This window comes from Hyaena hyaena, unplaced genomic scaffold (assembly GCF_003009895.1).
Source record: "Hyaena hyaena isolate Hyena2069 unplaced genomic scaffold, ASM300989v1 scaffold_49, whole genome shotgun sequence".
NCBI classification, from domain to species: Eukaryota; Metazoa; Chordata; class Mammalia; order Carnivora; family Hyaenidae; genus Hyaena; species Hyaena hyaena.
Genome location: NW_024080681.1, coordinates 2,533,042 through 2,547,543, shown reverse-complemented (window position 1 = coordinate 2,547,543; position 14,502 = coordinate 2,533,042). Strand labels below are relative to the sequence as shown.

At 34.6% G+C, this 14,502-nt stretch overlaps 1 protein-coding gene across 5 annotated transcripts in view; it reads right to left on the bottom strand.

The window, feature by feature from the left end:
• The window catches only part of RNF111 (ring finger protein 111), a 90,658-nt gene that overhangs the window by 32,775 nt on the left and 43,381 nt on the right, over positions 1–14,502 (bottom strand). For all 5 annotated transcript variants that reach the window (XM_039230594.1, XM_039230597.1, XM_039230598.1 and 2 more), the window contains exons 2-3: positions 12,659–13,557; positions 1,255–1,381 (exon numbers count right to left, since the gene is read on the bottom strand). In XM_039230594.1, coding sequence (XP_039086525.1) covers positions 1,255–1,381; positions 12,659–13,538 — 1,007 coding nt within the window. In that variant the 5' untranslated portion in view covers positions 13,539–13,557. The remainder of the gene's footprint in view (positions 1–1,254; positions 1,382–12,658; positions 13,558–14,502) is intronic.

Genomic DNA, 14,502 nt, shown 5'->3' with positions numbered 1-14,502 from the left:
ATCAATAAGGAAAATAAATATGGGTCATGAGCACTGTATGTCTTTTTCAAGACCATGGTCCAGTACACTGTAAATGCATCTGCTTGAACATTAAGCACCTCCACAATATGAAAGGTCTTCCGTACCACAAAGATAGGTCCTTCATTTCAGCAATCCTTGTAGCTCATAAAAACTGAGTAGTGTTGTACCAAGCACTATACACAATCACAGGGAAACTGTGGTACCTACCATGTAGTATCTATTTTCCTCAGAGTCTAGGAAAATCATTTAAAACTTAAACAGATACATTACAGAGTGCTCTCTTCCATGCCTTCAGAAGTAGTACGCCAGCGGGAAAGTACAAATAGAGAAGTATATTCTAAGTATGTTTTAACATGCTTCCAAAATAAAAAAAAATATAAATAAATAACAATGCAAATTAAAACACAAGGAGCAAATGCATTTCTAAATTCTTCCCAACACAAAAATTAAGGTTCATCCATAGATTAGTTTGGAATATCCAATGGAGTAAAGGAACATTTTACTGCTTCTCTTACCAATATTTATAATCATCTGAAGCACAAGATGAATAGTGTTAGGGTTTCTTTTTTTTTTTTTTTCATTTTTCTTTTTGGTCAAAGTAATTCACAAAAGGGCAATATCATTTCCAGTTATTTATCAAGAAATGAGAAATTTGCATTCATTTTTTAGTTCAGTTCTTAGATGAAATTACTGAGTGAAGGACCAAAAAAATACTTTAAATATGTTTTATACTAGGTTGCCCTAATAGCACAAATTTCACTGGTATCAATGAGATCCTGAAACAAATACATTATAACAAAAAGGAATACATGAATATCAACACGTTTTAATATTTTTCCAATAGTTTTAATTTTAGCACCATTCCTAATACTTGTTTTATTTATATCTAAAATTCAAAGAAGGCATGAACTCTGAATCATAAAACAAACTAAATTTTGTAAAACACTAACTAAAATTACTGTTTATCTGCAGCAATAATTCTTAACTCTCGCTGTACACTACAGTGCCCTTCTGCTGGGCTGGGATATGATCCAAGAACAAGTTTATCTTTACTTTATTATCTTCCCAGGTGAGCATAATGCAACCTGGTTTGAAAACCACTAATCTGGTATATGCTCAAACAAGGTTACAAAAAAGAAAAAAAAAAGTAAAAGAATCCAAATATCTGCAGCACAAATCCTTAAATATGTAAATTTAAAACTTCACATACACCACTAGGAATTAAAATCATACCGATAGCTTTCTCCAACTGTTACAATCTCCACCTCACTGTCAGTTGAGGTAACATTAATTTCTTCATTGGCAGTGACCTGGGGAGTGGAGGAAGCTTCTATCACCACAACATCTTCATCAATACTTCCTGGAAACAAAAAGGAAAAATGTTTTAAACTGACAGACAAAAACTTTTACCTTGACTTTGAAGGCTATGAAATTCATTATAAAAGTAAAAATCCTCACTGTCAAATAGTTTTTTAAAAAAAAACAGAGCTAAATATACATAGTGTACACCATACTCTCTTAATCTGTGTATCTTCATATGTTTATTTCCTCTTTTATGATTTGTTTGTTCTTTACAACTTTTAGTGATTTCCATATTAATCTGTATGATCTTATTGAGAAATATTAATCCTGTAATATCTAAAGGGATTAAGATCTTATCTAAGATATTCACATTATATAACAACTCTTTAATATCTAAAATATAGTATATTTACTGTTTTACCCAAAATAGTTTTTATTTATGAGATATGTATTCTTTTAAGAAATACAAAGTACCTGGTTTTTTAACTTGCTTAAAAACTTTTTTTAAACATTTATTTATTTTTGAGAGAGCGCGCAGGTGAGGGGCAGAAAGAGAGAGACAGAGGATCCAAAGCAGGCTCCATGCTACGAGCACAGAGCACAATACGCTCTCACAAACCATGAGATCATGACCTGTGCTGCAATCAAGAGTCAGCTGCTTAACCAATTGAGCCACCAAGGGGCCCCAGCTCTTGTTTTTAAGTTATGAAATCTGTCATTTCTTTTGTAGTTCTTTTCTAAATTGCTCTAAGTTTGCAAAGTGTATACTTATTTGGAGGACAGATACGTACTATATTTTGTTCAATGTGTTTCCTTAATTATTGACTTCATCTAGAACTAATTTTTGTTTACAGCATTACATAAGATTATAAATAGAATCTGGCCCTCTCTCTCCATGGATAATTAGCTATCCCCAAACCATTTACTGAAAAATTCTTTATTTTCCTCTATTAAGTTTTTATACCTGCCTTAAATATTCTTACATGTTTTAGGCTATATTTTAATGTCATTTATTCATTTTCTTTGACAAAAATTCTTATGTCAGAATAATTCTATTTTTTTAAACAGCTTCTCTAAGCTATGACTTTCATACTTTTAAAATTCACATTATGGAGCACCTGGGTGGCTCAGATGGTTGAGTGTCCTACTCTTGATTTCAGCTGAGGTCATGATCCTAGGATTGTGGGATCAAGCCCTGCCTTGGGCTCCACACTGAGCATGGAAACTGCTTAAGATTCTCTGCCTCCCTCTGTCCCTCTTCCCTACTAGATCTCTCTCTCATTCTCTAAAATAAAATTTAAGAAATAGATAAAATTTTTTTAAAAGATATGAATAAAAAAAGGATAAAAATAAAATTCACATTTTGTCTCAAGAAGATACTTGCACACCCATGCTCATAGCCAAAAGGTGAAAACAACCAAATATCCATCAATGAGTAAATGGATAAACAAAATATTGTATATGCATACAATGGAATATTATTCAGCCTTTAAAAGGAACGAACTATCACGTGAACAAATCTTCAGGACACTATGCTAAGTGAAATAACCCAATTACAAAAAAATATAAAAATACTGTATTAATTCTACTTATTTGTGGACGTAAAGCAGTCAAATTCATAAAGAAAGTAAAGTAGTTACCAGGGATGAGGGGAGAGGGGAATAGGGAGTTGTTTAAGGAGTACAGAGTTTCAGACTGCAAAAGGGAAAAGTTCTGGAGATACGTTTCACAACAATGTGGATATACTTAATAGTACTTAAATGTATACTTAAAAATGTTTAAGATGGAGGGCCGCCTAGGTGGCTCAGTCAGTTGAGCGCTTAGCTCTTGACTTCAGCTCAGGTCACGATCACAGGGTTGTGGGATCAAGCCCCACTTTGGGCTCCACACTGAGCATGGAACCTGCTTAAGATTCTCTCTCTCCCTCTGCCCTCCCTCCTTGTGTGCTCTCTCTTAAATTAAAAAAAAAAATTTTTTTTTAATGGTTAAGATGGTTAAACACACACACACACAAACAGTACTGTTCCATTTCTTCCCTTGCTGTATTTTTCATAAAAGTGGCACTGTCTTTTTTTTTTAATCTTTTTAAAAACTTTCCTCTCTGTTCATTACTATTACCTGTCTACATCAAGGTCTGCCAACAGCTTACAAGACATGTTTTTTGAAAAGAATTTCCCCATAAGAATACTGAGAATTAAAAATTTCACCCATTTTAAGTATATATTTCACTGAGCTGATAGCACAGAACCAGATGTGGGGCTTGAACTCACAGTTTGAACCCACAAACTGTGGAATCATGACTTGAGCCAGTCAGACGCTTAACTGACTGAGCCACCTGGGTGCCCCTAAAACTCATACTCTTAGTAAAAACTATATCACAGTGCTATTAGTACTCAACGTGTTGGTGCTAGTTACTATCAGAAGCATCTTTCTGCTACTAGCTGCTTTTGCTACTGCTCCTTTTGCAGTAACAAACTTACAGAAGTTGTTATTACAACTCTGACTCCTCTTTAGGATTTTTCTGTTAGCTATCTAGCCAACAGAAATGAAAACACACAATACCATTATTCACAATAGCCAAATACTGGAAACAATTCCATGTCAGTCATCTGACAAATGGGTAAAATAAAATGTAGTACAGCCACCTAACATAATACTATTAAAAAAACAACAACTAGTAAATAGACAGTAATCACTGATGGCTGTGACAACATGGGTGAACTTCAAAAACATTACACTTAGGGAAAAAAGCCAGACACAAAGGATTACAGATTATATTTTACTTAAAGGAAATGTCCAGAAAAGGCAAGTCCTTAGAGACAGCAATAGATTAGGTTGTGTACATCTGAGGGTGGACAGGGATTAACTGCAAACAAGAGGGAGGGATCTTTTGGGATTGATGGAAATGCTGTAAAACCGTACTGTGGTGGTGGTTGCATAACCCTAAATTTAAAAAATCATCGAATCATATACTTAAAATGGATGAATTTTATAGTATGTAAGTTATACCTCAATAAAGCTGTTTTCTTTTGTTTTAAGTTTTGTGAGCACATGTGAGCATGAGAGTGGGGGAGGGGCAGAAAGAGGGGGAGAGAGAATCCCAAACAGGCTCCACACTGTTAGCACAGAGCCCAGTGTGGGGCTCGAGCCCACAAACTGTGAGATCATGACCTGGGCCAAAATCAAAAGTCAGATGCTTAACCAACTGAGCTACCCAGGTGCCCCAATAAAGCTGTTTTCTTTAAATACATACATATATAAATAACGCTATAAAACATTCCCTGCCAGATACAAAACTAGACTGCAACAAATGAAAAGACATGCCACAATCTTGAATAGGAATACACAAAATACTAACTATATCAGTTCACTCTAATTTAGCCAACAACTACAATCCCAATAAGAATAACTTTATATGTTTCCCCACTACCACTATCCTCATATAAACATGCTAATTATAATTTCATTTAGTGGGCACCTGGGTGGTCTAGCCGGTTGAAATGTCCGACTTGGGATCAGGTCATGATCTCATTATTCATGAGTTCGAGCCCTGCCTCAGGCTCTCTGCTGACAGCCTGAAGCCTGGAGCCTGCTTTGGATTCTGTCTCCCTCTCTCTCTACCTCTCCTCTGCTCATACTCTCTCTCCCAAAAATGAGTATACATTACAAAAAATTTTTTTGATCAAAAATTTTTAAAAATCACTCAAGAGAATAGGAAAAATAATCAAGAAAATATAAGTGTCTATAATTAAAACAGTATGCTTCTAGTATATGAAGAGACCAGTGGAACATAATGAAACCTCCATAAATAGGTCCAAATGCCTATGGAAATATAACATATGACAAATATGGTATCTCAAGTCAATATGAGAAAGAAACCTTTAATAATTTGAGACAACTGGATAGCCATATTAAAAAAATGGATCCATCCTTCATACTGTACATGAGGATAAACATCAAATACATCTGTACTTTAAATGTAAAATAAAAAGTAAATAGAGAAGGGAAGAGTGGGATGGGGGGGAGGGAATGGGTTATTTCTCCCATAAACTTGGGAGTGGGAAAAACCTTCCTAATTATGATTCAAAACCCAGAAACAGAAAAGATAAAGATCAATAAATGTGACTGACCAAAAAAAAACCTGGTATGGTTAAAAAAAAAAAAAAAGTAACAAAATCACAGGACTAATAACAAGTTTAGAGAACAGTGTTATTATATAGTATTTATATCCCAATATAATATATATAAAGCACTAAAATTTAGTGGAAGAATGAAGACCAATATCCTGATAGAAAAACAGGCAAAAGATATGAACAGATTATTCATAAAAAATAAAATAACCTTTAAACATATGAAAAGATATATAACATTACTTACTTAAAAAATTAAAAATATACTACCATACTATTTCTTACCTATCACATGGACAAAAAAATCTAAAATCTGACAATAAATTCTGATGGAAAGGTTGTGGGCAAATAGGCACTCCCAAACCCTACTACTGGTGGGCATCAGAAATGGTGATGATCCCCACAAAAAAGAAATTGAGCTATTATTTTAAAAATAAACATGCATTTATCTTTGGCCCAACAATCCTCGCCGAGAATTCTATTCCAAAGATACAATGGCAAAAAGTATTAATTAACATACACCAAAAGTTATTCATTGCAGTGCTATTTGTAACAGCAAAAGGCTGCAAACTATTCATCAACAGATTGCCTGAACATCCTTTAGTATACCTAAACAATGGAATACTATAAAGCTGTAAAAAAATAAAATAAACAGAAATGAAAAGCAATGAATAAAGGAATGAAAACGTGTATATATGGACACATTATATATACACTCTGTATCACGCATATATCATATATATATGCATACGTATACACACATGCTTTTTTCTTATTAATTTTTTTAATAGTTTATTTATTTTTGAGACAGAGACAGAGCATGAGCAGGGAAAGGGCAGATAGAGAGGGAGACACAGAATCAGAAACAGGCTTCAGGCTCTGAGCTGCCAGCACAGAACCCGATGAGGGGCTCCAACTCATGAACCGCAAGATCATGACCTGAGCCGAAGTTGGACGCTTAACCAACTGAGCCACCCAGGCGCCCCTATACACACATGCTTTTATTCCTCTATAATCTCTCTATACTATAACAATTCTACCTATTGTTAGCTAAAAAATCAACATTTTCATTAAGAGGAGAGAGAATAATATACATATTTATTTATATTATTAAACAGAAAAAATAACAACAAAATTAAAAAGTAATGAAAATGCTAATCTGTGAAGGAGAAAAAGATAGGAAGAGGAGGTGGAAGTGGAAAACTAGAGCTCACTGAATATATTCTTGTTTAAAAGTTTTGACTTTGGGGTCCCTCAAGTAGCTCAGTCAGTTAAGCATCCAACTCCTCATTTTGGCTCAGGCCATGATCTCACAGTTTCATGAGTTCAAGCCCCCCATCAGGCTCTGAGCTGACAGTGCAGAGCCTGCTTGAGATTCTCCTTCTCTCTCTGTCCCTCCCCTACTCACGCACGCTCTCAGCCTCTCTCAAAATAAGTAAATTTTTTAAAAAATTACAAAAAATTTTGACTTTGGAACCAGGTAAATGTTTTACATAATTAAAAAGCAAAATTAAAAATTTTAACAAATTCCTTAAAAAAAGAAACACTTAAAACAAATTAACATAAATGCATATTAAATTAGTGGCATAACCTCACAGAAGGCTGGCCAACAGCAAAAAGGAACCCCAAAAACTCCTATACTTGTTAGCATTACTGTTAGTAATAATTATAAATATTTTCATTTGTATTCATTTATGAATGTTTACTTACGTGTATTTATAGTATTTACAGGATAAAGCCAAAAAGCAATTGTTATTAAGAATCAGTTTTCAATGTAAGAGTAAAGAGCTCCAAATATAAAACAAGTTTACATAAAAATCCTAATCCTAAACTTTCAATGGAAATGTCATATAAATTAATGATTTCTCTCTTTCTAAAACCTTTACATTCCTAACTTTGTCCATTAAAAACGCTGAAAAGCGGGGCACCTGGCTAGGTTGGCTGGTCATCACCCTGTGGGGTTTCAGCTCAGGTCATGATTTTGTGGTTTGTGGATTTATGATCTGTGTCCGGCTCATCGCTAGCAGTGCAGAGACTGTTTGGGATTCTCTCTCTCTCGTTCTCTCTGCACCTACCCTCCTCATTCAAACACTCTCAGAATAAATAAACATTAAAAAAAAAAAACACCGAAAAGCAATAATAACTCAGCAGAGCAACAAACACCTTAATTTCCAGTCTATAGCCTCTAACTTCTCAATAAAAGGAAATAAGGAGTATTTTTTAAAAAAATGGTTGTTTCCAGGTTTGAGACAGGTAATGTCAAGTGTGAATCTGTACCATCCTGTACATCAGAGATCATCTTGTCAAAGACCACTGGGGTGGTATCAAAGGACATAAACCCAGCTTGAAGATGCTCCCACTGACCAAAGGTGAAACATCTGAATATCAAAAGAATAAAAAGACTGAATATATCAACTATGCTAAGACCCATGAGTTCATAATCAGACCTGAAAATGAAAACTCCTCTTTGGACACTGCTCTGGCACCAACTCATTCTTTCAGAATGAATTACCACTTTTCAAGTGGTAAAATCAAGCATTCATCTTGCCTTTCCCATATGGACCTCATTTCAGAGTAACCAATTAGTTGAAGAATTCTATGTAGAAGAACCTCCATTAATAAATGTAAGCAGAATGACAGAATTAGAAAGTCAACATTTTACAACACCTAAATGAAATAATGGATCCAGGCAAGATCATCAAAGCTGTTGCTAATAGTACATGAAATGTTGATGGGGAACTTTAGAGTGGAAGGATCAGAATGACACCATCTAACCCCTCTAATCAATTTTAACAAGTGACACAACAGGAATAAACTGCACCACCAAGGAAGTGTTGCTCAACTGAAGTTGAATTAAATCAAGCTTTTAGATCTAACTACCAGTTTGCAGGAAATATGCAATATACAAAATAACTTAAAACTTAAATGGTATGCTATCCAGAAATTGTTCCCAAATTCTCAAGAAAAAAACTGAGGGGTAACAGATAAAGTAATGGCAGAATGTTGAAAACTGAAGCTGGATTATGTAGTTGGCATTGTTTTTATGTGTGAACATTTCCATATAAAAATAACAACAACAACAAAAAAAACCCCAACAACCCCCCCACCTCCTCTATCCATGTTATTTTTGGAAAAGGAGGAAAAGAAATATTCACAAATATAATTCCTAGTTATTAGAACTCTACATTTCCAAAGGTAATCTTCAAGTTATCTTTAAAAGGTTATCTTTTAAAGTTTAAAAGTAAACTTTTTTTCTAAGGAGGGCTGTGGAGTCCAATGTGGGACTTGAATTCATAAGCCTACCCAGGTGCCCCTAAAAGTAAACTTTTATTTATTTATTTATTTATTTATTTATTTATTTAATGTTTTATTTATTTCTGATGACTGTTTGGCAGATAACTCTGAGAACAGTTACTGGTGAGCAGGGGAAGGTCTGAGAGAGAGGGAGACACAGAGTCCAAAAAGGCTCCAGGCTCTGAGCTAGCTTTCAGCACAGAGCCCAATGCGGGGCTCGAACCCACGAACCGTGAGATCATGACCTAAGCCAAAGTTGGATGCTTAACCAATTGAGCCACCCAGGCACCCCTAAAAGTAAACTTTTAAAACACTTAAGTCAATACACTACAGATTGCACTTGGAAAATACGAATATATATCTGTTGGATGGATATATACATATATACACACACATATATATTTTTAAGCTATAAATAAAAATACAGTCATCACATTAAAAAGCAACAATTGGGAAATAAATGGGCATTTCCCAGTGCTAACATAAGGACTATGTAAACATTTAAGCAGCAGTTCAGGTAAGGTTCATTGAGTAAATTACAGAAATATGTCACTAAAATTAACATCTACTTTCAAACTTAGCTTCTATTAAGTTATTTCAAAGTACCTGAAGCTCTTGGCAAATACTATCAGGAACAAAACTAGATGTATAAATTCTCAACCTAACTGGCAACTGGGAATAACGCAATGTCTAACAATCCAAGTCACATATCATTTTGACTTCATTTGCTTAAATAGAGAGCCATAATAAGTTTAAAAAGCAATTAACAAGGATGAGGCAAATAGAGATTTCCCAGAAACCTACTGATTACAACAATTAAACTAATGCTTGTTATAGAATGTAAGGTACTGACTTAACTCATTCTTAGATGATTTGGTAAAACCAGTTAATTATATACAACTGTTACATCTTAGAGAGTTTGAAGATACAACAAAGTAACACATCATTCATTCCATCAGCTTATAAGCAATAAGTGTTGACGGACAGTGTGAAAAATCTGTCCTAGCAGTTCCGCAGTAACTAATACCCATCCATACAAAACATATTATTAAAGTATAGTAGATAAATCTAATTAAAATTTGAGATATCCCAACCCTCTCCTAATTCCAATATACTAACACATACCAGAATTGGAGTCAGAAAGCCAGCCCTAAAAATAAGTCTAGAAGAAAAACCTATCTCTTAAGAATACAAGTCAGTTTTTGAGAGCTGAAATTTCTTGACAATAGAGATATATGTCCCATCAGTATTTCAGTCTATTCTAAATACAAATCATTCTAAAACGGTTTTACAAATGCTGCATCCATAATATGAGGATGATAAAAGGAGAATACACGTCATAAGAACGTTGGGATGATGAAAGGAGAATACATATAAAGTCTCAGAACATTACCAGCATAGAGTAAATACCCAAAAAGAGCTAGGTATTTTTACTATCATCATGACATCATCTATTGATGGATGGTAAAGGAACTTGATGAAAACTCCTTGGAGGGCATTCTGATTACAGTAACTAACAAATTCTTAAATCCATGTTAACTTCCTATATACTTTTAGAAATTATTCCTTAAGATATGCTTACATACGTATACAAAACTGTATGTACAAGGCTGTTCATCAGGAAATATGCATCAATATAACCTGGCTAAATAAATTATGAAACATCCAAGAAAGGAAATATGCAACCATTTTTAAAAAATGAGATAACTATACATACTAGTACTTTTAAAGCTCATATTTATTTACCCTTTTTTAATAGTTTGTTTATTTTTGAGACACAGAGCACGAGTGAGGGAGGGGAAGAGAGAGAGACACACACACAGAATCCGAAAGAGGCTCCAGGCTCTGAGCTGTCAGCACAGAGCCTGATGCGGGGCTCAAACCCACGAACTGTGAGATCATGACCTAAGCCGAAGTTGGACGCTTAACCAACTGAGCCATCCAGGCGCCCCTTATTTACCCTTATGTATGTTTCCACATTTTCTGAGTAAGAGAAGAAACTGCTTACTGAATACTTCTGGGTAATAAAATTGGGACCTAAGAAGTGGTAAACTTATTTTTTATCTTAAACATTCTTGGTATTTTTAAAATTCCACACTATGTGAATGTTATTATTACACCATTATTTTAAAAACAAATCAATTAGTTTAAAACAAAACACTGGTCTAAAAACCAGGAAAAAAATTAAAAGAATTTTAACATTTGGATTTGTGTTTCCAGAGACAAACATTCCTCTTAAATGTATGAAAATATTATGTAGTTGAAACAATGTAATTCTTCCAAGAAAGAGTAAAAAACTACATGCTACAAAAAGTATTTAAAAAGATTTAAAAATTAATTCTAGAATTTGCATTTATGTTGAATAGTTGAGAGTATACGAACTCCTTTCTTCCTAGAAACAGACACTGATACACTGATATGGACCTACATCAACTCTATCTTCATGCCTCCTACAAATACCAGCTCCTTGGAACTTCTGCTTCAAAGCACCAACCATTCTGCCTCACTTATTTCAAGCAGAAATTGGGCTCTGCTGCTCCCTCTTCCCCAAACAAGTCTTCACGTTCTAATCACATGAGGAAAATGGCAAATATGTGGCAAAATGTAAAATATGGCAATTAAACAAGACAACTCCTGTTCTCTCCTCCCTCTTTCTCAAAGACCTCAGAGAATGGTTGCTGTAATCTCTTCCCAACTGTAGATGATCTCAGTGAACTCTTTAAAACAAATACTTGGAGGAGGTCTTGGGGGGCTCAGTTGGTTAAGCATTCAACTGTTGGTTTCTGCTCAGGTCATGATCTTATGGTTCGCAAGTTTGAGCCCTGTGTCGGGCTCTGCTCCAACAACGCACAGCTTGCTTCAGATTTTTCTCTCTCCCCCTCTCTCTCTGCCTCTCCCTCATGTGTGCTCGCTCTCTCACTCTGTCTCAAATTAAATAAACTTAGAAAAAATAATTAAAACAAATACTTGGGTAGGTTAAAAAAATAAACTGAACATGGCTAAGACTAAAATTAAGATCAAAGTTCCTGGTTTCAGGGTTCTGGCACAGATAGACAAATAGAAATGGGAGTCTTGGAAAAAAAAAAAGTAACCATACAGAAGGAGAAAAGAAAAGGGAAAAATGGCATATTGGCACAGTAGACTGACAAGCAGTACATCAGGCAAAGACTGGGAAACCTTTGTGTCACTATTAGACACCATGATCACAGCCCTTTTAAAAAGCTCTCCTCCTCCCCCATTCTTTTACAAGAAATAAATCTTTTCCCTCAGTTCAGACGTTATTCAACGCTCACTTCATCAACTTCCTTTAAATTACAACAAACCGTAAAAACGGTATATATGGAACATAATTGTACTCCAGAGACTGTACATAATCTTGTGCTAGTTAAATATATTTACCATAAGGAGGGGAGAGTGCAGTCAAGCTAGTCCTCTATCAATTATTCAGTTTTAACTGATTAATCACGTGCTCTACTGAGCACTGTCAGGACTAAAAGTTTGTGTTCTAGTATTAGAATAAAAGCACCTCTCAAACATTTGAAATTATTTTTAAGTAAAAGATCAAGACAAGGTAACTAGTAAACAATAAGAACAGAGCACTTAAAGGAAAAATAATATTAATTACTTTTTTAGTGTTACTACTATGGCTGAGTGTGAAAGAAACCCATCACAGAGCTATCTGAAAAAATTTGGATCTTAGAATTGGAGTCATGGTTTAATACTACAGTTGGTAATTTACGTATATGGCTTAGAAATCAAAGTTAATCAAGCCTCAGATTCCTTCTCAAAGCAATGAAATCACTAAAATGTCAAAGAAAAAAAAAAGGAAAAAAAAATTAAAAAATAAAATGTCAAAGAAAATGAGGCACAAATACAATGCAGGTTTTGCTCAACGTAAGAAACATTTTTACCTGAGGGAACAGGTGGATTGTTTTGGTGGTTTTCACTGGTAGAAACAAACAAATCTTCTTCTCCTTCAGTTGATGAGCTGGAAGAGGATTCGCTGCTGAGGTCATTCTCACTGGAACTACTAGAACTGGGGAGCAATGCATATTTTCTTCGGGCTAACACTTCTCGTTTTTTTCTCTGCATTAATATCCTCTCTTTTTGTTTCTGTGTCCTCTGTGAGGAATTGTTTTTTACAAATCTCTTTCTGCATGGAAGTCTCCTTAATGAACTGCTGTGAAAACAGGGTCTTTTCATTAACAATCCTGAAACAGATTCTGTCTCTGTCCGAGGCCACTTTTGGGATCGCACACTATGAGTTCTACTTTTAGCACTCAAAATTGCCTGGGAATGTCTTACAGAGACTTCTTTATCCTCATCCGAAGTCACAGTATCAGAATCTCCAAAATGCAGACTAGATGAAGGAGAAGAAAGACAATCACTAAAAGAGGAATCATTATCTTCGTCGCTTGGTGTTTCTAGGTGTTGCCTCAATCCTAATATTCCCTGGTTCTCCTTAACACAATTTTGCATGTAAGAAGGGCCAGCCTGCTGGCTTTTGCGTTTTTTCCTCACAACAACATTTTTTTCTTGCTCTTGTTGGTTACCATTCATGTCCTTCTCTTGTTTTTGAGAATCATCACACAAATGAGAAAATTCATTCCCCACTTTACTGTTAATCATCTCAACTCCTGCAGGAAAGCTTTTGGCTGCCCCAATGGGCTCTGGATGCAAGAGGATCCCTTTCAGACTCTCCTGTGTCTTTGGTGCATCAGAAGGAATCTCACTCTTCATATCCACTTTTAAGGTATAGAGCTTGTTATATTCAGGAGTCCATTGAGACATGGGAAACTTTAAGGAAGGCCTAAAAGACACAATTAGAGATTAAAAAGATTGTTAATGTGTTTTATCATACTAACTGAAGAGTGTCAGATTCCACTGAGAACATCCCTGTAATAAGGCAGAACTGTCTTTTCCTGACATATCAGGATATAAAATGGCTATAATAAGTCATTTTACTGTTCTTTTAAGGCATATTTTTCTGATACCTCTTCCACATACTCAATTTTTAGAAATATAGTAAAGATTATACAACATAAGCCTACTTGAAACTTCTATTAACCATAAGTTGTATATTATCTGTTAGATTTGAGTGAAAGCTTAAGTTAAAAATCAACATTATTTAATCATATTTTTGCTCTAGTCACATTAACTGCCTTTTAATAAATACATTCCATTTTGAATCATTTATTTATTACTTTTACATTATCACCATTCTTGTGTGTACATTGCATTGATGTAGGTGCATTAATTTCAAGTCCCATTGTTCAGCAGCCCCTAATTTCAGAGATAGAATGATTTAGTTACCCTTAGATTCGTTCTAGGAAGTTTGGTTTTATGTTCTGTTCACTACTATACTGAATGATCTTCAGCAATTTACAGTCTTAGCTAGACTCTTTCTGCATATATCTAAAACTTTGGAAAATGCAGTAATTGTATGTTTTGTTAGTCAATGAGTTCAGATTCTCATCAGAGAATAGAGTAGTATGAAGAAAAGAACCATGGGAAAGGGAAGCTATATATATACTAGATCATCATTTATAGTAATCTTTCTAATACAGTAACCATCTAGAGGTACAAAAAATAATTACCACTTTCGAGATACCAGGAGAAACACATGGACTAATCAGAATCTTTTGAATGCTAGTCCTTTAATCTATGATTACTGTAATAGGTTTTAAAGAAATTGTTAGATTTTGACCAAATTTATTATGTTACTGAAGATAGGAAGATACATAGTAAGGTAAGT